Below are 22,510 nucleotides of genomic sequence, written 5' to 3'. Positions count from 1 at the left end.
CCATGTTATTTATTTTCAAATTCTGGTCTATTATCTTTTATTACAATGGAGACAAGAAGCCACAGTATCTCCAGTTGAATGCTCTAGGCTCTACTGGTGTTTCACAGTTGAAAGAAACTGTGATTTTGAAAGAGAGGTATCATTTCAACTTTGGAGGGATTTATTTAAATTTTGAAAGTGTCAGAATATTCATGACTGAGAAGACATGGTAACAAGGTCAGCCATTGAATAGGCATAGCAACTAAATCAGCCAATGGGAGCTGAGACAGACTGGAGCCAGGGAGTGTCTTAGTCTGCAGCTTCTGAGTCTGTGCAGAGAAACTGAAACTAGTGTGTGTTAAGCTCTGAGCTCTGACGCTGCAGTCTAGTCTGCCTCTCTGAACCAATCCGAAACTGAAGAACCACTCTTGGTATTGTATATATTACTTCATGTATTATTATGTATATAAAGAAGTTAATGAACCCTGCTGCATCAGTCTGCCTGTGTGTGCTTTCTGGATTTGATTTTTGCAACAAACTTTGACAGAAAATTTCCTCCAAAAATGTATCTATCCACTCCTGTCAAATGAAGGTCATTGCAGATGGGCTGTAATTCTTTCGGAAGGGCCATCATATCTACTGTAAAAGAAGTCAGCATTATCAATAAAGGAAAATATTAGTAATTTAAGATTGAAATGAGGGGTCCTTGGTGCTCTCTGATCTTGATTGCTTCCTTGCAGATGTTTTATTACCCAAACGAGTTAACATCATCAGTGCTAATGATGTTCAACAAGAACTGATGATGTTACCTAGTTTGGGTAATGAAACATCTGCAAGGAAACAACTAAGCTCAGAGAGCACCAAGGACCCCTTCAAGTCATCCTTATTTCCCATACTGTAGTACATCCTGGGGACTGAGGTTGAGAGTGGCTTACTCATATTTACTTGATGCAGCCCTGGCAGGGATGAAATGCCACCCAGGATCTTTCTGATCTGTAGTTCAGCCTTGCTTCACTATGCTACCTTCAAATCATTCCTTGATTCTTCCTAGCAGTGGAATTATTTGGAACATATTGTACGAGAGGTCCTTTCAAGCTCAGCACATGAGCTGCAGTAGATAATTCAGAACATACATTTGTTCAAGTCTTCTCCCATCTGGTACTGAGCCACTAATAAGTTCTTTTGTCCCAGAGCTCTGCCAACCACACCCAAAGAAAAAAATAAGAATGGCCATTTTGAAAAAGCCACCACTCCCACCATTTGCAGGATTATGGTAGAGCAACTGTTTGGAGAATTGTCTGAGAAAGATCTTTGATCTTTTACTTCAACTCATTGTTGACCAGTGTCTTATTCTGAGCAACTGTTTGATATTTTGGGAGGAATATTACTTAGCTGTCCTTAACTTTATTAGTTTATTTTATGGAAAAGACCCAATAAGTTAATATTTTATATTTCTGCCTCAGGTATCTCCCTCACAGTTGGGAATAAGCATCCACATGCCTCTTCCTTGTGTAAACACATTGTTCAATATAATGTCTCAAATTTGGTATTTATAAGAATAAGGATCATGGCAAGATCAATAACATCAGGCTCCCAAATCAAAGACTGGCTGCTTAAAACTCCTGATACACATTATCTTTCATAGCAATTTAGCTTGCTTATAAATTCTACCAAAATTTACAGCCGATTATATTTTTCCCATTGCAGGTTATGGGAGAATAAAGTTATGTTTTCTAAATTTTGCCCTGATTTGGCTGTATAATGGGATTGCATTATTTCTGGAATTACCTAGATCAGTTTTTGAGCCATTTCTAAAGCTTTGGATTAAGCCTCTAACTCAGATTGGGCACCCTTTGTTGTAGTTATTTACTGTTCACTCCCTGCAAACTTTACAGTGCTAAAATGTTTTATGATCAAAAGAGAAGCTTACACACCAAAAATGCATTTCTCATTCAAGTTTCATTCTGTTCATTTCTGAAAAATTGCTTCAGAAAGTCACTTTTAATTCATTTCAGTATAATAAAAAAAATACAGCAAGAATATATCACTTATATTCTCTGTACAGAGGAGGAACACAATTTGACTTAGAGACAAAAAAGAATATATTTTGTATATTGTAGTTATAGCCAATAAATGAGTTTTCTCTAAATAATATATTCCCTGAAGACATTTTAATTTGATTTTTTAAAAATAAATAATCTGCACTACTTTTCATATTTTTAAGGCTTGTCAATTATTCATTCTGTTAAAATATAATATCTCACTTATGTTTAACTGGTAACAGCATGAATGTATTATTTTCTTTACTTTTCAGTTTGTGTATCTCAATAGTTGGAACTAAGGTTAATGTCAGTCCTTGAAAAATAATCCTCAATTTAGAGCAGCGGACGGTAGCATGTGGACTTCCAGATGTTGAATTGCATCTCTTAGCAATTGGCTATGCTGGGTGGGACTGCTGGGAATTGTAATTCCTCACATCTCTGGAAGCTACTTATTCCTCTTCCCTGTTGAAATGTATAATTTCTTAATATTACTTCGTGTGAACAGTTCAGATCAGGAGACCATCACAGTGACATAACCAGTTGGATCTTATTCCAACCTAGCTAATAGCATTCAATATACGTGGCAGTGTTTGAAAAGAAACATCTGGTCTGAATGTTCTCATGATTGCTTCATCACAGGTGGCTGCAGTAGGCAAACCCATGTAGAGGATTATTTTCCTTGAGACTCTCTTAGTTTGGAATAATAAAACAGCAAAAGTATCAGCAACCAAAAGGAGATCTCTGAGTCAGTCAGTTCAGGTTCATTGATCCTTCAGCTCGGGTTTTCTATTTGATATTACAATACAGATTTTCAAGTTTTTAGCATAAAATTTGCTAGGATTCATGCACTATGGAAAAAAGAGACATATGATAACCATAGCAATATAGCCTCTCTCTCCCCCCCCCCCACACACAATCCAGATAGGTGGGTATTTTTGGCTCCTCCAAACAGTGCCTATGAGAGAGGAAGGGAGAAGAGCCCATCAAATATTTCTTGAAAAGCTGGATCCACAAGGTATTATAGACCAGTAATAATTTGCAGCTCTCCACTAGATCTGTGGCTAGATCGTATGTCATAGTACAAGGAAATGATTTCAATTCCACTTACCTAAAACCCATTTCATGATTAGCATTTCTGTCCATGAAAATTGTGTTGTTTTCACTCTAAATATTTGCTTGGGGTGATCCATGGCAGTTTCATTGGGAAGCAGCTTTACACCTTCAAATCTGTCAGAAGCATTCACTACTAGCAGTCCAAGAAAAATTGTAAAAGAAACAGCATGTGCCACAAACTTCATAAAGGGGCTTCGGAGTGTACGTCCCAGCTGAAAGCAAAAATAACCATAAGTTCTTTTTTTTTCCCCTGTCCTTTTCCCTTTTCAAAGTTTCTAGCTTTTATTTATTTAAAAGGCAAATGTTTTCTTTCACTTGGCTTAGGCATTTCACTTGTAAGTCATTTTATCTTAAGTACTCAAGAGAAGTCAGAGGGTTTAAATCAGTACAGTTAAGAATTTTAAAGCATTTCTAACATGGAAAAATGTAGATAGGCTAAAGAATAAAGTAACTTTAAGGTTCCCAAGAACAAAAGCATTTCTATTATTTTCATCCAATTAAATCCCAAATGAGTAGTTGAGAAATGAAATAAAGGCTTCTTTCATAGCTCTCTTATGATACTTTTTGATAAAACTACATATAACTCAAACTTTGTCTGATGGCCTGAAAATGATGCCCAGCTCTCTGTATATTTGCATGTATCTGTATCTTTTTCATTGTTAAATCTGATTGTATTCCTTGTGTTATATATAACAGAGCTCTGTATTGCTTTATTTTGGCCTTATGTTCTTGCCCAATATTTCACATCAAGAGAAGGAGCATTGGTTACTGTGACAAGACTAGCATTTGCTCAAAAATGGAAGTGTAAAGAAATACCCTCAGAAGAAGAAGTAATACACAAAATCTACAGCTGTGCAGAGATGGACAGACTTACTTTAGAACTCAAAGACAAAAGTGAATCAAAATACTATGAAGTCTGGAATAAATTTTATAATTGGTTAGATAAGAGGAAGAATGCTAAAAACAAGGGATAACGAATGTCTGGAAATGTATATATTAATGTATATCAATGTATATTGAATTTGTGAATGTAATATAGGTTTATTAAATATATTTATAGCTGTTTAGGAAGTAAAATACTTTATACTTGATATATAATGAAATAGGAGATATGTAAATCTGTATATAGATTAAGGATTATATTTCTTATTAACTTGAATTTGACACAAATGTTAGAAACCAGAGACGTTGAGCAATGTCCATTGTTTTACTTCTAAAACTAATAAAATATTTAAAATAAAATAAAATTTAAAAAAAGAGAAGGAGCATTAGAAAATGTCCATTTGGAAAAAAAATTCTGAATGATACAATAAGGAACTACTATTGCTGACAAAAAGTTTTTTTTAAAAAACCTTGTTAGATCTGGGAAGAGTTTTCAATAACCTGGGTGACATTAAAAGTATAGAGTGTTCTTATATTTAAAGAACATTTTTTGTCCTAATTATTTCAATGCCTCTGTACTCATTTTAATCATATATACACAGAACAACTTTGAAGTCCTCGGTTCTTTTTAAAGCTAAATAGAGAAATACTTTTATTAAGTCTGAAATTCAATTTGTATAATGCTTGCTTAGCAAGTTCACAAAGTGTCAGAATCTTTGCATCTTCATATAACAACAAAATATATGCTTGGATATGCTCAGCTATTTACAGAAAGAGATGTTAAGAAAAGTTTAGAAAATATGAACATTATATGCAGATTGTTTGCATTTGACAAGGGAACAATTGCCCACTTCCATTCAAAGAAATACACAACATATTTTTCAAATATTCTTCAACACCCTACAATGGGTAAAATCTCACACTTGATCTCCCCTTACCCCACTAGATGTGTTTGTTTAGCAAAGCTTTATAAAATGAAAATAAAACCCCTATAATAATTAAAAGGAGAAACTGGGATGTTATTTATAATGATTGTAATCTGATGATAGACGATATACAGCCATAATTTTTCATACCATTCAGGCAGTGTGGGTTTTTTTAAATAATTAAAAAAAAAAGAATTGAAATGAATATTTCAAATTTTTGTGCATTCAGAATCTAACTGAAACTTAATCGATATGTGTAATTTCTACTGATTTGTAGGAATTTTCCAAGACCACTTTCTTTCAAGTGGACAAAACTACTGTGGATTATAAAACTAACATCCAGACATTTCATAGTTTGCCTGGCAAGATCATGAATTAAGTGATTCCTATTTGTTCTACCCATCAGCATTCAGTGGATTAAAGCATATTGGGGCTCAAGCATCTTCCTAGACTTGTTGATCTCTTAACCCAGCTGTAAATGAGACTAAATTTGGGTATATTATTCCCCAATCCATAGATAGGTTACCTCAGTATGTTTGATAAGTTATTATCCAATTAACCATCCAATAATTATCCAACTCGATGCTTGCGCTACCTGCCAATTCTTACCAAAAGCTAGATAAATCAAAACAGGAAGATTCACATCTAACCCTGCAAGGAGTAAACTATTTAAAAAAGAAAATAATCTGAGGACCCCAAAACCAATACTTTGAGGTCTAAAAAGTCCCTATACAGTCCCAATTGGCTAATAATTACTTAGGGAGGTAGGGAGGACAAGAGGTAATCCTGAGGTAATCCTAATCCTGAGAAGAAGCAGACAGGGATCTAGTAAGAGCAATTGACTCCATCTTCCTACTTGACATTTGCGGCTACAGTACATAAGAATGCAAAAATACTCCCCAGACTTTTTATTTTAAAGTAACATTCTTTTCTGCAAACAGTGTAGGAATGGAATACAATGTGTGTTTTAATATTTTTTTCTAATATTGATAAAAGTTGTCTAAGTGCCTACCACAGAGATGAAACATCTATGGATTGGGCTACTACATTAATAGAAACTCAATTTGCTCTCAGCAGTGAGATTAGAAGCACATTCAACGTTATGGGGAAAAAAAATTCTTGAGTTAACATAGAAGCAAAATAATTCTTTTTAATAAAATTTCCTTTCTCTGCTGATGTCAAAATTTCACATTCAATCAATATTGCATCAATATTTTATTTACAAGCATTTCTTGGAATGCTTGTAAATAGATAGCTTTCAAAGTTTCATTTCAAAATGTCATTGATAGCTATAAATAATGCAGATTCTCAGAATTTTTGAATTTTTGAGAGAAGAAGAGACCGTGAAAGAGGGATTAACTTGAAGATGTTGATGCTTCAGCTGAAACTTTTTCAACATCCTCTCCAAAAATAGGAAGGTTGTTATTTCCAAGGTCCTGGTTTTTAAACTGTGAATGGGGTTGGAGATGCACATCATCTGTGTATTTGATTAGCATAGTTGTCAGACAGAGAAATTGATGACAGAGGTAAAATTCTAGGAAGGCAATATAGCTGGAGTAGACTAAATTGGGGAAATATACTCTAGAATTTTATAAATCCACCATCACTGATCCCTTCCTATATAAGTGCTCTCTTAAATATAATGCATGAAGCAATTGTAAAAAGTAGTAAGGGTAACGGTAAAGGGTTTCCCTGTCCAGTCATGTCTAACTCTCGGGGGCCATGCTCATCTATGTTTCTTAGCTGAGGGAGCCAGCATCGTCTGAAGACACTTCCATGGCCATGTGGCCAGCATGATTATACGCCAAGGCTCACAGAACACTGTTACCTTCCCACCAAAATGGTACCTATTCATCCAGTGGCATTTGCATGCTAGATGGCAGGAGCTGGGGCAAGCTGGAGCTCATCCTGTCATGCAGCCCTTGGGTCTCAAATCTGGGCTATCAGCTTGCCAGCTGACAAGCTCAATATCTTTAACTGCTGAGCCATCACAACCATTAAAAAGTAATAGTAAAGAAGTAATCCAGATCTCACCTGATAGTGTGGAAAGAATGGTAGTGAACCGAGTGTAGCAGAAAGCGAAGGAAAGTCTTCTTCTAGTGCAGGGATATCAAACTAGTGGCTTGCAGGCCGGATGCATCATGCACAGGCCACGCCCACCCCAGCTCCGCGAAAGGGAAAATGTTGCAAAACATCATGTGACGGTAATGTGAGGCAGCGAGTTTGACACCCATATTCTAGTGGAAAGTGCTTCAGCATCAGAAGAAAGGCACAGGTAGCTGTGCTGGCCTTAGTTTATATAACAGTAGGGACATTTGGCAAAATTATTACCTTTTAAAAGCAGGATTACTAGGATCCAAAGCCAGAGCTAAGCCATGCAAGAAGAGCTTTTGGAAATATCTCTACCACCTGGATTAAAGCCAAGTTAAAATTAAAATTTTGTATGATATTGCATGTAGGCTATTTACTGATAGAGCCAGTATTCTACCCTTCCAGTTAGGTTTTAGAAGTTAGGCTTTGTGAATAAAAAGTCTTAATGAATGCTAAAAAGAAGAAGATTTGTTTTTCTGGTGGTGGAATTCCCTTATCCAAAAGAAAGAAAATGAGAGAAACCAACTATTTTAGTTTCTTTCAGAAATACCAGTTGCTTAGGAACAACTTTGAAAAAAGTTAAATGTCACACAGTGTCAGTTCAAAAGCCTGATGGTGTCTGTGAGGATGGCTTTTTAATGTGTTCAAAGGTTATTACGACTTCCGTTAACTAACTCCAGCTTTGAAGGAGTGCTACAATTTGATGAAGCTTTGGTGAAATCACTCCTTTGAAGGAGATTTGAGCTTCAAAGTAAGGAAAGCAATTCTGCAACTTTCAAAGAATTCTGCAGCCTTTCTAAGCGTTTTGCAAATTCTTAGGTGGAATCTGATATTTAAAATCTGCATGATTTAATATTTCAGGATGAATCTCTGGACAATCCAGGAGATGATGCCAGACTAACAAGCACAGAACTAAACATCTACTATTTTTAACAACGCTATGTAAATCCCATTTTCCTGCCAGCTTCTTTCTTTGTGGTGTGCCTCTGCTAACTAACAAAAACTATCAGCAAGCTGATGATGGGTATGTGTTTATCCTAAGTATGTTTAAACTTGGCTGCTGATGAATTACCTCAGCTGGAAGTTGGTTCCAAGCTTTCACTACTCTTTCTGTGAAGAAATACTTTCTAAGTTTATTTCCAATTTCCTCTCATCTCTTTTTGTTACCTTTTTACCTTAGTACAGTTTATTTTTTTTAAATTTTTAAACCATTGTAAATGAAGTGGTTCGGGAATAACGAGAGGCACAACCAAGCAAGTGACAACAGCTCTTTAATATACAGTGAGACTTCAGCAAAAACTCAGAGGCTGCAGCCCTCCTTATATACAATCCAGGAGGGACTGTCAGCCAATCAGAACTTCCCGCTTAAAAGTATCAATACATAACACCCCTCCCTTCCCAGAAAGCACTAACATTCAAATATTTACATAAGTACACACAAAGTCTCGCAGGTGCCCAGGCCGAGTTCTCGTCCTAGTTGACCTGCACAGTTCAGTGTTTGGTGGGGCATTGAGCTGGTCGGAGGGACTTTCTGTCTCTCCCGGCTCTGCCAATGGAACCTCCTGGATTTTGTCCGGGGCGTGGTTATCCCCGGTTGGGAGTGGCGACTCGCTGGGGCAGCGCTGGAACCAGGGCTTGTCAGCTAAGTATTCTCGCGAACCCGGGCTTGAATTAGCTGTTTTGGGAAAGTTGTTATAGTTAGGCTCGGAGATGTCTAAATTGATGTTTGCTTCGCCGACTACCCTTTTTCTCAGTTGGTCTATGTGACGCTTCCAGAGTCTGTCTACCCCTACGTCTACCGTGTAAGATTTTGGGCCTGTTATGCCCACTATGGTTCCTGCAACCCATAGAGGTCCGCTGGCATAATTGCGAGCGAACACCGGGGACCCAACTTGAAACTGTCTCAGTCCAGAGGTCTCTCCCTTGAAATTTTCGTTCGAGTAGTTGGGGTGAAGCCTATCTAACATGCACCAAAGCTTCCTGCCCATGAGGAGCTCTGCTGGGCTTCTCCCTGTGGCTGTGCATGGTGTGGCATGCTGGACTGCTAAGAATTGGTCTATCCTGGCCTGCCAGTCCCCGTTATCTAGTCTGGATAGGGCCTCTTTGGCCGTTCATACAAAACGTTCGGCCAATCTGTTAGAAGCCGGGTGGAACGGGGCTGATAGGGCATGGCGGATGCCCAGTCCGGCCAAGTAACCCTCGAATAGGGTTGCTGTGAATTGAGGGCCGTTGTCAGATACTAGAGTATCCGGTAGGCCATGTGTGGCAAATAGCTTCCGAAGAGCTTTAATGACTGCCTTGGCTGTGGTAGAGGGCATTAGAATTATTTCAAGCCATTTTGAAAAGGCATCTACCACAATTAAAAATGTTTGCCCGTGGAAGGGGCCAGTGAAATCAATATGGATTCTTCCCCCATGGCCCTTTTGGTTTCTCCCACTCTCGGATGGGCGCTACCGGGGGATCAGGCCGAGACTCCTGGCAGGGTCTGCACTTCCCCACCCACTCGGAGATAACTTGGTCCATGTTGGGCCACCAGACATAACTGCGGGCTAAACTTTTCATCCTGACAATGCCCGGATGCCCTTCGTGTAACAATTCTAATACCCTTGTTCATAGCTTTGTTGGCACTACCACCCTGTCACCCCACAACAAACAACCACCTTGCGTAAACAGTTCGTTTCGTTTGTTTACAAAACCATGGTAGTCTCCCCCGTCCACCTTGACCGGCCACCCTTTCAGCACCCACCCCATCACAGTGCGAATGATCGGGTCCCTGGCTGAGACTTTTGCCACTTCGGCAGAGGAAATAGGTCCCAAAGTTACTGAGTCCAGTAGAAGGACGGAGGCCTCTGGTGTTGGGTTGGTCAGTAAGTCAGGTAGGGGGCAGCGGCTGAGGGCATCCGCATGACCCAGGGTCCGTCCAGGTCGATGTACAAGTTGGTATGAGTAGGCCGAAAGAAAAATAGCCCATCTAGTCAAACGTGGGGAAAGAGCAGCAGGGGTGGGCCTGTCGCCTGCCAAAAGTCCTAGCAGGGGCCGGTGATCAGTCACAAGTTCGAATTGCCGGCCATAGAGGTATTCATGGAACTTTTTAACCCCCGCAATTGCAGCCAGAGCCTCTCTATCCAATTGACTATAGTTCCGCTCTGCGCTTGACAGGGTGCGAGAGTAAAACGCAATGGGCGCCTCTAGGCCGTTCGGCAGTCTATGGCCTAGGACAGCACCAACTCCTACGGGGGAGGCGTCACAAACCAATACAAGCGGTAGCGCTGCATTGTATTGGATTAGGAAACTGTCTTCCGATAGAAGTTTCTTTACTGCCTCAAAAGCGGCTGCTTGTGGTTTCCCCCCGACCCATGGAACATTCTTTCCCAATAGTTTGTGTAGGGGATCTGCGACGGTAGCTTTGTCTTTCAGGAACATTGAATAGAAATTGAGCAGTCCAAGGAAGGCTTGGAGCTCTGCTTTGGTCTTGGGGGCAGGTGCGCTTCTAATAGCTCTCACCTTGCTTTCGGTAGGGTGGATGCCTGTGCCGTCCATCCTGTACCCCAAAAATTCAACGGAGGGGACAGCGATCATACATTTGTTCTTTTTTAGTTTAAGTTCCGCTTCCCTAAATCTAGAAAGGACGTTCCTTACTCTGTCCCCTAGCTGACGTTCATCTTGAGCGTTGACTAGAACGTCATCAAAATAGGGCACCACTCTGGGGAGCCCTTGCAGAAGGCACTCCATGGTGCTTTGAAATAGGCCGGGTGCGACGCTCACCCCAAACTGGAGCCTGGTGCATTTAAATGCACCCCTATGGGTTACAATTGTTTGAGCCTCTGCTGTGGCATCATCAACTGGCAATTGTTGATATGCCTGAGCCAGGTCTAATTTGGCAAAAATTTTTCCGGGCCCCAGGGAGTGTAGTAGATGATGCACGATCGGCACCGGATAGGCGCTCGGCTGCAAAGCCTTGTTGATCGTGCACTTGTAGTCGGCGCAGATCCTAATTGAGCCATCAGACTTTACTGGGGTCACTATAGGGGTTTCCCACTTTGCATGGTCAACGGGAACCAACACCCCTTGTTTAATTAATTTGTCCAGTTCCGCATCGATCTTCGGTTTCAATGCGAAAGGCACCCGTCTGGCCTTGAGTCTTATTTGGGCTATGTTGGGGTCTAAATTAAGGGAGATAGGGGTCCCCACATACTTGCCCAACGTGTCTCCGAAAACGTCCTGGAACTCGGTCAGGAGACTGTCCTTTAATGATGACTTGAGCATCTGGTGGACGCCGGTGAAACCCATGCCGAGGGCTCAGAACCACCCCATGCCGAGAAGGCTGGGAAGCTGCTTCGTGACGATGGTCAGTGGCAGGTCTCTTTCGTAGTCTCCGTAGGTGACTCGGAACGTGCCCACGCCTTCGAGGGGGACTCGGTTCCCCTGGTAGTCTAGGATGCGCAGTCTCTGTTTGGAGAGCTGGTCCTTCCGGAACGATGGCAGGAGGGTCTTTAGGGTTGCCCACGACATTATGGAGAGAGCTGATCCGGTGTCTATCTCCATTGAGCATGGCTTGCTGTTGATTTCGACCACCGTGCTGACTTTGTCCTCGATTTCCGCGCTGGCCTGGTCGATGTGAATGCTGCGGCCGTCTCGAGGTTCAAATTCGCGCCGTTTTTTCGCGCCGCTTTCTCTCGTTGGCTGTTTCTGGCGCATTGATTCTGGTTGGCTGCGGCGCTCACGTGGTTGGTGTTTTCTGGGCAGAATGGCTCTACAGACTCGCGCCAAGTGCCCTTTTTTTCCGCAATGCCTGCAAATAGCCTCCCTGTATTTGCAGGACAGTCTATCATGGTGCCCTCCACAGCTGGGGCAGCTCCGCCGAGGGCTGCCGGAGTCTTTTCTCTGGTGCTCCGTTCGGAAGACGTCCTCATCTGACTCGGACTCCGAGCTGGATCCGGCGTCTTCTCTGTGCACCGGGGCAGACTTGGGGTTGTCTTTGCTGGTCAGCGGACGCTGCAGCGTTTCTGCGGCTTTTGTGGAGGCTTCATGAGCCCTGGCCTCGTCTAGGGCTCCAGCAAGCGTCAAATCAGGCTTGGCGAGCAGGCGCCGTTGCAGCCTAATGTCCCGAACGCCACAGATAAGTTGCTCAAGCAACGCATCGTCCAAGTATCTATAGTCGCAATGGGTCGCGGCTTTTTTTAGGCTGGCCATGTAAGCGCTGACCGGTTCTCCCTCTCGCTGAACGCGCTGTTTGAGTTGGTATCGTTGCATGAACTTGGAGGGTACGGGAGTGTAGTGAGCCCGGAGCGTGGCCATCAGGGTGTCCCAGGAGACGGTCTGGACCGGAGTTGGCTCACACAGTGACTCTGCCATCTCGAACACATCGGGTCCGCAGTGGCTTAGGAAGAGGGCCCTCTTCCGATTAGCGGAGAGCCCCTGCATGTCGCTGGCTTCGAGCAAGCATTCGAACCTTGTTAGGTACGAGACCCATTTTTCGTGGGTCGGATCAAAAGGCTTGGGCGGAACGTAGGCAGACATGTTCGGTATGCCTCCTGTAGTTCGCCTCGTCGCCTAGCTGAAGCTCGTGTCTCACTGGTTCGCTTCTTGTGCCCTCAATCCCACCTTCGTCGCCAATGAAGTGGTTCGGGAATAACGAGAGGCACAACCAAGCAAGTGACAACAGCTCTTTAATATACAGTGAGACTTCAGCAAAAACTCAGAGGCTGCAGCCCTCCTTATATACAATCCAGGAGGGACTGTCAGCCAATCAGAAACGTAGGCAGGTTTGAACTTCCCGCTTAAAAGTATCAATACATAACAGTAAACATTAATGTAAATCAATTAAGATAATTGTAAATTCATTTCAGACAATCTAGGCTCTTTAGCAGACAATATGGAGGTTGCTATACCACCCAAATCACATCCCTGCTACCTCTGTCTTAAAAGAGATGCACCAGGAATATTGTTTTAAAAATTACAGTCAAACCACAGAAGGTAGCCTATTGAAATTGGGCAATGCTAAGTCCCTCTAAAGCAGGAGTGTCAAACTCAAGATCCATGAGCCGCCCAGGAATCAGTGAAGGACTGCCCCACAGTGCCTCTGCCAGTGAAAATGGAGCCTGGGAGGGCTGTGTGTGCCACCCCGGGCTCTGTTTTAGCTGGCAGAGGGTTGCAGGAGGGCATTGCAGCCAAAAATGGAGCGAGTGATGTCAAGCTAGCCACACCCACCCTGACCATGCCCCCAACTCCCTGAGGTCAAACACAACCCTGATGCAGCCTCATGATTTCAACTCTCAATGAAATTGAGTTTGACACTCCTGCTCTAAAGAGTTTACCTTCCTGGTTAATTTCATCCAATTCTACCTCCAAATAGAACAGTTATAGATATTTGTTCCTTCTCCAAAACAGCCTATGGAAGAATGTTTTTTAATTTAATCTTGAAGCATCTCAAATTGAATTTCGGTTGTCTTAGATCTTGGCATGCAAGCCTAAATTGTACCTTGTTCCTTTTGACTCTGAAATCTCCAGGATCATTAGAATCAGGGCTTATATTTTTTTAGGCCTAGCAATTATTGTCCTATTATTCTGTATTCTCTTTTGGAAGCCAAAGAGGTACTTGTCTATGGCAATGTAGTGCTCATAGGGAGAATTTTATAGCCTAGAAATAAGATAAAAAAGAGGAAAAGTGTGTGTGCACCAATTTGGTATAGTAATTATGGCACCAGGCTAGAAAATGTGAGTTCTAGTTCTGCCATAGGCATAATGTCAGCTGGGTGACTTAAGAGGTGCCAGCAACTCTCTCTAAGTCCTGAAATCAGGCAATGGCAAACCACTTCTGAAGTCTCAAAAATGGAAGGAAAATTGCTAGTCCAAGCACTCATATGGAATCAACAACAACTCAAAGACACACACAGATACACACCAAAATAGGGGAGCCTTGATAACATTAAGTTGTCATTCATAGTACATTTAAAATAAGGCTGAGAACTGGATTAGAATGAGTCAGAAATCCAGCATAGAATGATGCAATTAGGATATTTTTTCTAACATACACAAGATGGAACACATGTCTCCCCAGTTCAAAGGCCTCCACAAAGCTTCGCCTCAGATTTGCAATATGACCGTGCAAGATCAGAAAAATTCACTATTTATGTAAATAGTGTCACTTTATGACATATCTTTACTTTCTAAAATGCTTTGGTAGGCTAGTGGCAGAAATAGAAAATTAGAGCCAGTGATTTACTGGAATATTAGTTGTTTCAATCAGCTCTTCCTTCTTCAAAACAATTGTTCAAGCTATTTGGCACCGTGAGCTCTGACTGTAAGATTTGGCTTCTTTACAAATTCTACTGTACTCCCTCTGAAAACAATCAGAAATTAAATGAGAAATTCTCAATCTTCAAATCTGTTTAAAACTTTGAACTGAATTAAAGATTTCCCAGTTAACACCTCTCAATCCTGTAAAGACATTTGCTTACACACATGATGCCTAGTAAATAAAAAAATTAGCAATAGCACACACACACACCTTTACTTTTTCTATTTTTGTCTCTTTACTTATTTTTTTAAAACTATTTTGCGGTTGCTTAATTTGTGTCTAATCTGTGCTCACCCACTGAAAAGCCTGTTGCACCTTCTAATAAAACAATGTTTATTTGTGATTGAACTGAAGATCTTGTCATTTGCATCAAGCCAGGGATATAGATAAATAATGATAAACAAACATGCACCTTAACCAATCTGTACCTTACTGCAGGGAGCTATCCAGTATGCTATGGCGAGGAATGGAAGGCCTATGGAAACTCCGAAGACAGCCAAGAATTTCACAGCAATTGACTGCTGGCGTAAGCCTGAGAGGTTCTCATACCACATGGTGAGCAATTGTTGCTGACAGTTGGGATGGGCAACAAACTGCAAGAGGAAAATAAAGATAAGGATTGCTTGAAAAGGAGAAGAATTGTGAAAGTAAGCAGTGCCCCCTCCCCCACAGCCTCTGGAGTAGACATAAGACAAATGGTTGATCGTCAAAATGACAGGATGAAGAAACAGGCTTCATGAAAAACATTAAGTGTCTCCAAAATGTGTGCAAACAAAACTGATATGTAAGCCTTAGCAATCTTCGGGGAGAAGGAAGGAAGGAAGGAAGGAAGGAAGGAAGGAAGGAAGGAAGGAAGGAAGGAAGGAAGGAAGGAAGGAAGGAAGGAAGGAAGGAAGGAAGGAATACCCAAGGTGTTTTTTCAGGAGGCAACTGGATTTTCTTGTCTTTTCTTTGAAGACGTTTTGCTTCTCATCCAAGAAGCTTCTTCAGCTCTGACTGGATGGTGGGGATGAGAAGTGAAACGTCTTCAAAGAAAAAACAAGAAAGTCCAGTTGCCTCCTGAAAAAACACCTTTAGGACAACCATAACCTTGATGACTGAGAATCTCCATAGACAGGAAGGAAGGAATAATTCTAATCTTTCAATCTTGCTGTCAATGGAGACTTACTTCTTCAGCTTCTTCTTCAGCTCTATATATCAATAACTTGAGCATTTTAAATTGCCATCTCTTACCATGTTCCCATCTAAGATATTAAGTAGAGTAGGATTTTCTGTAGATTCTATTCCCAAATGCAGCTTTGCTGCCTATTCTTGACTCAAACTTTCCTAATTATCTTCACTTAAAAGGTCCAATTGCAATTGTTTTCTTGGATACAATCACAAATCTAAACACATATATACATATACATATACATACATACATACATACATATCAGCAACAACAACAACAAAGTCAAAAGAGTATAGAGAAAAATGACAATGTAAATATAAAATTAGCAGTATCTGTGATAATAGCCATAATAAGAAAATATAATGTATAATCAAAACTAGTGCAACACAGTAAAAGCACTGAAATATATATATATATATATAAATGCTTGAAAGAATTAAAAATGGCATTGATCTAGTGTCAACATGCCTTTTGTAACATGAAGACCTTTGGCTGTTTTAGATGGTCCAGAATGTGGTTGTTTCAGTCATTATGGGCATGCTACTATGCGTCCATGTACCACCTCTGCTTCATGGTGTGTACCATAAGGCTTCTAAGTATAATTCAAGATGCTGCTTGTCACCTATAAAGACTTTTATGGCATAAAGGTGTGTTATCTGTAGGACCATCTTGCTCCTATGATCTCTGGCCATCCTGTGGTAGGTAGAGTCAGCATGGTTCAGATCACATCTATCAAGCAATGCCACCTGATCCACTGTATTACCTGCTACTGGAATAGCATCCTCCCAGAGATATGAGCAGTCCTTACCCTTCTTTCTTTTAGATGAACCCTAAAAATCTGGCTTTTCGTCTAGTACTTGGGTTAAGAGAAGATATGGGTTCAGTGTGCATATGGTTTTGATATTGATTGAATTTTTATGTTTTGAATCTGTACGCCATCTGGAGTCATTCAAAGTGGGTGGCCTACAAATGTGTTAAATTAATACAAAAACAAATAAATGTTGGCAAAGAATAGGTGGGAGCTACTTGTTGATTGAATTATCCTTAGGAGTTAGCAGTTTTTGATTGTGCGGTTAATTGTCAAGTGTAAATAGACCACAGGTATACAGAGAAATCTGATAGCCCACAAAAAGATCATCTGACTGTGAGGATAAAACACATAGAAGAGATATTTAGTATTTTTGAAGAAAAACATATACAGTTAAACCTTGACTTACAACCATTCACTTAGTGACCATTCAAAGTTACAATAGCATTCAAAAAAGTGATTTACAACCGGTCTTTGTACTTACAACCATTGCAACATCTTTACAGTCATGTGTTCAGGATTTGGGCACTTGGTGACTGGCATATACTTATGATGTTTGCAGCATCCTGGGGTCATGTGATTTCCATTTGTGACATTCCCAGCTGACTTCTGACAAAGCCAGTGATTTCTAGTCAGACACGATTACATATTGCGTATAATATCTGTCTGCCAATAGTAATTTTGGTGAATGGGATTAAGAAGGAGTCCATGCAGATTTTACTCAACTAGTCATTACAGATTGTAGGGAGTGGCGCTCATCTCCGTTTTGAGGCCATGAAACAAGTGCTGTCCAAAGATATTTCCATAGTCATGAGGCCAGCATGACATTGTGGAGTGTTGTTTCCTCCCCACTGTAGTGGTACCTATTTATCTACTTGCATTTGCATGCTTTTGAACTGCTAGGTAGGCAGGAACTAAGCAAAATCAGGTTCTCACTTGTCACACAATGCTTGGTAATATATGCCTGCCAATAGTAATTTTGGAGAAAGGGTTTCAGAAGTGCTACTTAATTTATGTCCTACACTTAAGCTTTCGATGACATGAGACATCTGGCTGGCCAATTTGAGAATGGAATGCTAGAACAGAAAGGCTTTCGGTTTGATCTGCTTGTGTTCTCACATTCTTAATTGCTTGGTATCAACCTATGGCTTCCTAATGATAAAATTACAGCAGCTTCACAAAGGAATTTTATTCCCTAAAATAAAAGCATCTCTCTTTGCATGATTTCCCATGAAGTGCTGCTTCCCAACACAGCATATAATGTTCTGCTGATTGTTAATCATCAGCATTAAAGATAGAGATAATGAAAAGCAGAGATAAAGGAAGTGTTATTATCATAGTTTATTGTATGTGTGGGAAAAGAAAAGAGATTAAGGCTCTTCAAGAGAAAATAAAATAAAAAGAAAAGTTGAAAGAAAAATGTTGAGAGACAAAAGCCCCTGGGATGGTATGATACATCACCATATAAATGATATAAAGGATTCTGAATATTTGGGAGAAAAGCAGTTTGGTGCTGTGAATTGATTGCAGTGGTGTTTATAGTAAATCCATTGTTAATAAATAACACAATAATATTTATGTGTTTTTTTCACTGCATGGCCATCAAGGGAGTTTTGGATATTGATCTCAAAGTCACAATGATAAGTTATCTTAGAAGTAGGCATAATTATAATTGCACAGCATAAGGGCAGATAGTGGCTTTTCCCACAGCTGACTTTGCCTTTAACACTAGGCTTAAAATGTGAAGAGATTCTCCTGGCTGAGAACTCATCCTCAGGCAAGGAAGAACATCAAAGAGCCTTGGTCCAAGAAACAATGGAGAGATAATCAAAGTCCACCAATCTTGACCTCAGTCATTGTGACTTAGATCTTAAATTGGAGAATGTCCACCCATTCTGCAAGAAGACCACCATTACTCAGGTAGAGACTCAGACAGCCTAGGATAGAGTGGGAGCAGAAATGTTTTTGTTACACAGATTAGATTAAATTCAGATCAAATTTTATTACAGCCCTAAGGCCAGAAACAAAATATTTAATAAAAGATGTATTACAGATAGTCCAGTCAGTCAGTCAGTCAGTCAGTCAGTCAGACAGACAGACTGACAGACAGACAGATGTCTATGGAGATTCTCAGTCATCCAAGTCATGCTTCTTCTTCAGCTTCTTGGATGAGAAGTGAAACGTCTTCAAAAGAAAAACCAAAAATTCCAGTTGCCTCTTGAAAAAGCAGTTTTGGGACAGACAGACAGACAGACACCCACACACCCACACGTTGATAATGACACCCCCATACTCATATGTGAGAAACACCTGGCATAACCAGCTCTATTTAAAGAACAACATTGTGCTGGAAAGTTGGACTGATTGGTGACAATTGTATTTGGCTGAGGTTGACAACTTTTAATATTTATGGCCCTGAGAAATGCAGTTTTGGACAGGGTCAACCTTCCAATATTGCAAGGCTTGGCCTTTGACCTAAAATGTAAGCACTTCATATTAAGTCTTTGCTCTGAAGTTTTCCCCAAAACCTGAGCCCTTGCTAAATTGTGATATCAAACATTGTCCTGTTCTATAAATTACCAGTAAGAATTTTATTTCATCTGAACTCAGACTTTATTTACAACAGTATTTTTGCCTGACAGATTTATGACACTGACTTTAGAGTCCAAGGCAATACAGTACTTTAAGAAATATCAAGTCGCTGACAGCGTTTACTTTCAATCCGTAGTATTTGATCAATCTGTAGTATTTAATTCTCTCCCTTAATCTACTACTTAAGATGGACCATGAAGGTCAGCATGTTCCTTCCCCATGAAGCATCAGATATGCTAAGAAGACACTGGGATGCTCTGTGGCTAAGATGCTGAGCTTGTCGATCAAAAGGTCGGCAGTTCAGCAGTTCAGATCCCTAGTGGCATGTAACCGGCTGAGCTCCCATTATTTGTCCCAGCTTCTGCCAACCTAGCAGTTTGAAAGCACATAAAAATTGCAAGTAGAAGTAGAATAGGGACCACCTTTGGTGGGAAGGTAACAGCGTTCTGTGTGTCTTTGGCGTTTAGTCATGCTGGCCACATGACCACGGAGATATCTTCAGACAGCGCTGGCTATTCGGCTTTGAAACAGAGATGAGCACCGCCTCCTAGAGTCTGAAACGACTAGCTATGTGTGAGGGGAACCTTTACCTTTACCTTTATGCTAAGAAGTGTGTGCAGTTGTAATGATACATATGGCTTAGTGGAAGAGACAGTGCCATGAGGATGTTATATCTGAGGAGGCTTCTTCCCTCTTTTGCCATGCACATATCCTGTGCTTTGAGGATATCCACGATGGGTAGTTCTGAGTTGCATCTAATGATGATTCTTGTGTTAGCTGTAGACAGTGCCACCTTCTTTGCTATATAAGGACTGTGACTTGAACAGCTCTGAACTATAACGCTGTGCTACTGATCATAACCCTGTGCCAACACTATTCTTCATATTAAATATTTGTCTAAGAAGCATACTTTAAATTGAATACCAAAGTGACTTTTTACTCTCTTGTACACATTAACTCTGAAGGAAGGTTACATTAGAAGCCTGCTTGACACTTCTATATTTACAATGTGACAATGGCACAGAATATGTTTTTAAAATATATAAATTGTGCTTAAAAACATTGGAAAGAAAGAATGAGCTAGATGTAAAATGAGCTTGGGCCAAGCATTCATCCATGCCGTGAAGATCAACTTTTGAACATTGCTTTTTTTTTTTTTTTTTTTAGGTTTCAAATAATATTCTAAACTGCAAGTTCAGTGGAACCAGTTCTTCAAGGACTAGTCTTTTTTTTTTCTCCACACCTTTTAGTAGCTGATGATTTCTGTCTATTTAACAGGAGGCTGTACTAGAAGGATTGTAAAATCTTCTTTTAGGCAATTTTTCTATTTTTATTTATTATTATTAAATTTGTTTCCCACTCATCTCGTGGTTTGAGGCAACTCTATGTTCTACAAGAAGAATCAGCGTTGAGATAAAGAGATAGAACTTCTGATTGAATATGGGTGCTCGGGCTGTTGTTTTTTTTACAACATTGCTATTTGTTCTGCTGTTAAAAAAAGCAAATGTGAAAGAACATAACTTTATGGTACAGAACTCTGATTGCACACCAGATCTCTTGCACTTGAACAAAAGAGATGGTGTGACCTCTTTTTTCCATATGCATCTTTTATACCATTATCATTAGTATTTATGTATGTATATTTTCAGTATATAAATAATATTCTTGAATTATATTTGCACAATACATTGACTGTTTAAAAAAGAGCATTACTACCTGGTCAGTGTTATGATGCTTCTGTACCATAAAGGTGCAGTATGGTGAACTGCATTATTTTAGTACCGCGATGGCGAACCTATGGCACGCGTGCTGGAAGTGGCACACAGAACCATTTTTCCAGGCATGCAAGCTGTCACCCAACTAACCTGCAGCTGCGCATGCACACATGCCCCAGCTGGTGTTTGGGCCTCCGGTGCAAATGCGTGCAATTTAGGAGATCCAGCTGGTCTTCGGAGCTCTCCTGCGCATGCGTGCGCATTTGCACATGCGTGTGAAAGTACTGGTGCACAGCGCACACTTGCACACACAGCATTAGAGTACATGCATTGCATGTGCAAAAACCATGTGCATGCACAGATGGTGCAATTGTGTGTGCAGTGCATGGGGGCGCGCATGTAAAAACTGCACATGCACTGATGGTGTGGTTGCGCATACAGCACAAGGTAGGGGCGCATGAAAGCTTTGCACATGCGCAGATGGTGTGATCGCACACAGCACAAGATGGGGCGTGTGCAAAAGTTGTGCGCATGTGCAGATGGTGCGGTTGCATGCACAGTGCATGGGGAGGAGCCGCATGTTAGTGCGGATGGAAAATGCATGCATGAAGTGCGTGAAGTGCGTGAAGCACATACCTGTTTGGCACTCGGTGAGTAAAAGGTTCGCCACCACTGTTTTAGTATGTGTATCATTTCTTCACTTTTGAGCTACCTGCTCCTATCATTCTTTCGTGAAAATGAGGATAAGCAAACCTATTCTAATAAACGAGGCAATCATCCGGGGATTAGGAAGACAAGGGAAGAAGGTAAAAGCTTTCTGGTAGTTCTTGCAATCATTATCACTCCATGACCAATGTAGTGAAATTTTCAATTTAATGGGGCAGACAGCAATCTGTTTGGAATCTCTTGCCAAGCTTTAAGAATGGAATCATGAGAATGGAGGAGGGGGAAGGAACAGAGGTGGGTTTCCGCAGATTCTGACCAGTTCTGGAGAACCAGTAGTAAAAATTCTGACTGGCCCCACCCCCATCTGTTCTCTGCCTCCCAGGTCCCAGCTGATTAGGAGGAAATGGGGATTTTTCAGTAACCTTCCCCTGGATTGGGGAGAGAATGGTGATTTTACAGCATCCTTCACCTGGAGTGGGATAGGAATGGAGATTTTACAGTATCCTACGCCTGCCATGCCCACCAAGCTACACCCACCAAGCCATGCCACTCCCACCAAGCCACACCCACAGAACCGGTAGTAAAAAATTTTGAAACCCACCACTGGGGAGGAAGGTGTTTCTGGACTAACTGTGTACTGAAATATATAGGAAAGTTATTAATTTTTTTTATCCCAAACCCACTTTACACCTTTACTATTAATTAAACTGAGATCTGAGATTCAGGAAAGTACTTTGTCTTTTATGATGAATTAAGAACTATGCTGCCAGCTGGAGAAAGCTGGAGTCAGACTCTTGAGAGCACCAATTAGTTAGCATAGAAAAAGATGCACTTGACATCTATAGTGGAGGTGTAGGTGATGAATGGATGCTGCCATTGGGGATCTATTGGCTTCAAACTAAATAGAGAAAGAAAAATCCATTCCGTTTCTAACTCAGTTGCAACTTACATGTAGTACATTTCTCAAAATAAAATCAAGGATACCATCTAAATATAATTGAGCATGTTTATTTCTTATTTGTTGCTTTTAGGTTTGGAGAAGCAGGCTTGACTCGGTCAAGGTGACTGCAGTGATACACACCTTTCTGTCAATTAGCTATTTTCCTCCTGGCTCCAAATCCATCCATACTTCCAACCCAAGATAAAGTGTGAATGGGAAGACAGTGACAACTACTTTCCCACTTTTATTTGCTTGCTGGTGAGCTCCCTTTGGGTCATGGAGGTG

At 40.7% G+C, this 22,510-nt stretch overlaps 1 protein-coding gene across 1 annotated transcript in view; it reads right to left on the bottom strand.

The window, feature by feature from the left end:
• The window catches only part of TRPC7 (transient receptor potential cation channel subfamily C member 7), a 133,941-nt gene that overhangs the window by 45,252 nt on the left and 66,179 nt on the right, over window positions 1–22,510 (bottom strand). The window contains exons 3-4 of the mRNA XM_070933895.1: window positions 14,762–14,926; window positions 3,130–3,346 (exon numbers count right to left, since the gene is read on the bottom strand). Coding sequence (XP_070789996.1) covers window positions 3,130–3,346; window positions 14,762–14,926 — 382 coding nt within the window. The remainder of the gene's footprint in view (window positions 1–3,129; window positions 3,347–14,761; window positions 14,927–22,510) is intronic.

This window comes from Pituophis catenifer, unplaced genomic scaffold (genome assembly GCF_029215685.1).
Source record: "Pituophis catenifer annectens isolate HBS135680 unplaced genomic scaffold, rPitCat1.0.hap2 SCAF_2, whole genome shotgun sequence".
Classification (NCBI taxonomy): domain Eukaryota; kingdom Metazoa; phylum Chordata; class Lepidosauria; order Squamata; family Colubridae; genus Pituophis; species Pituophis catenifer.
The sequence above is the reverse complement of the archived record's forward strand: the minus strand, read 5'-3'. Positions and strand labels throughout refer to the sequence as shown.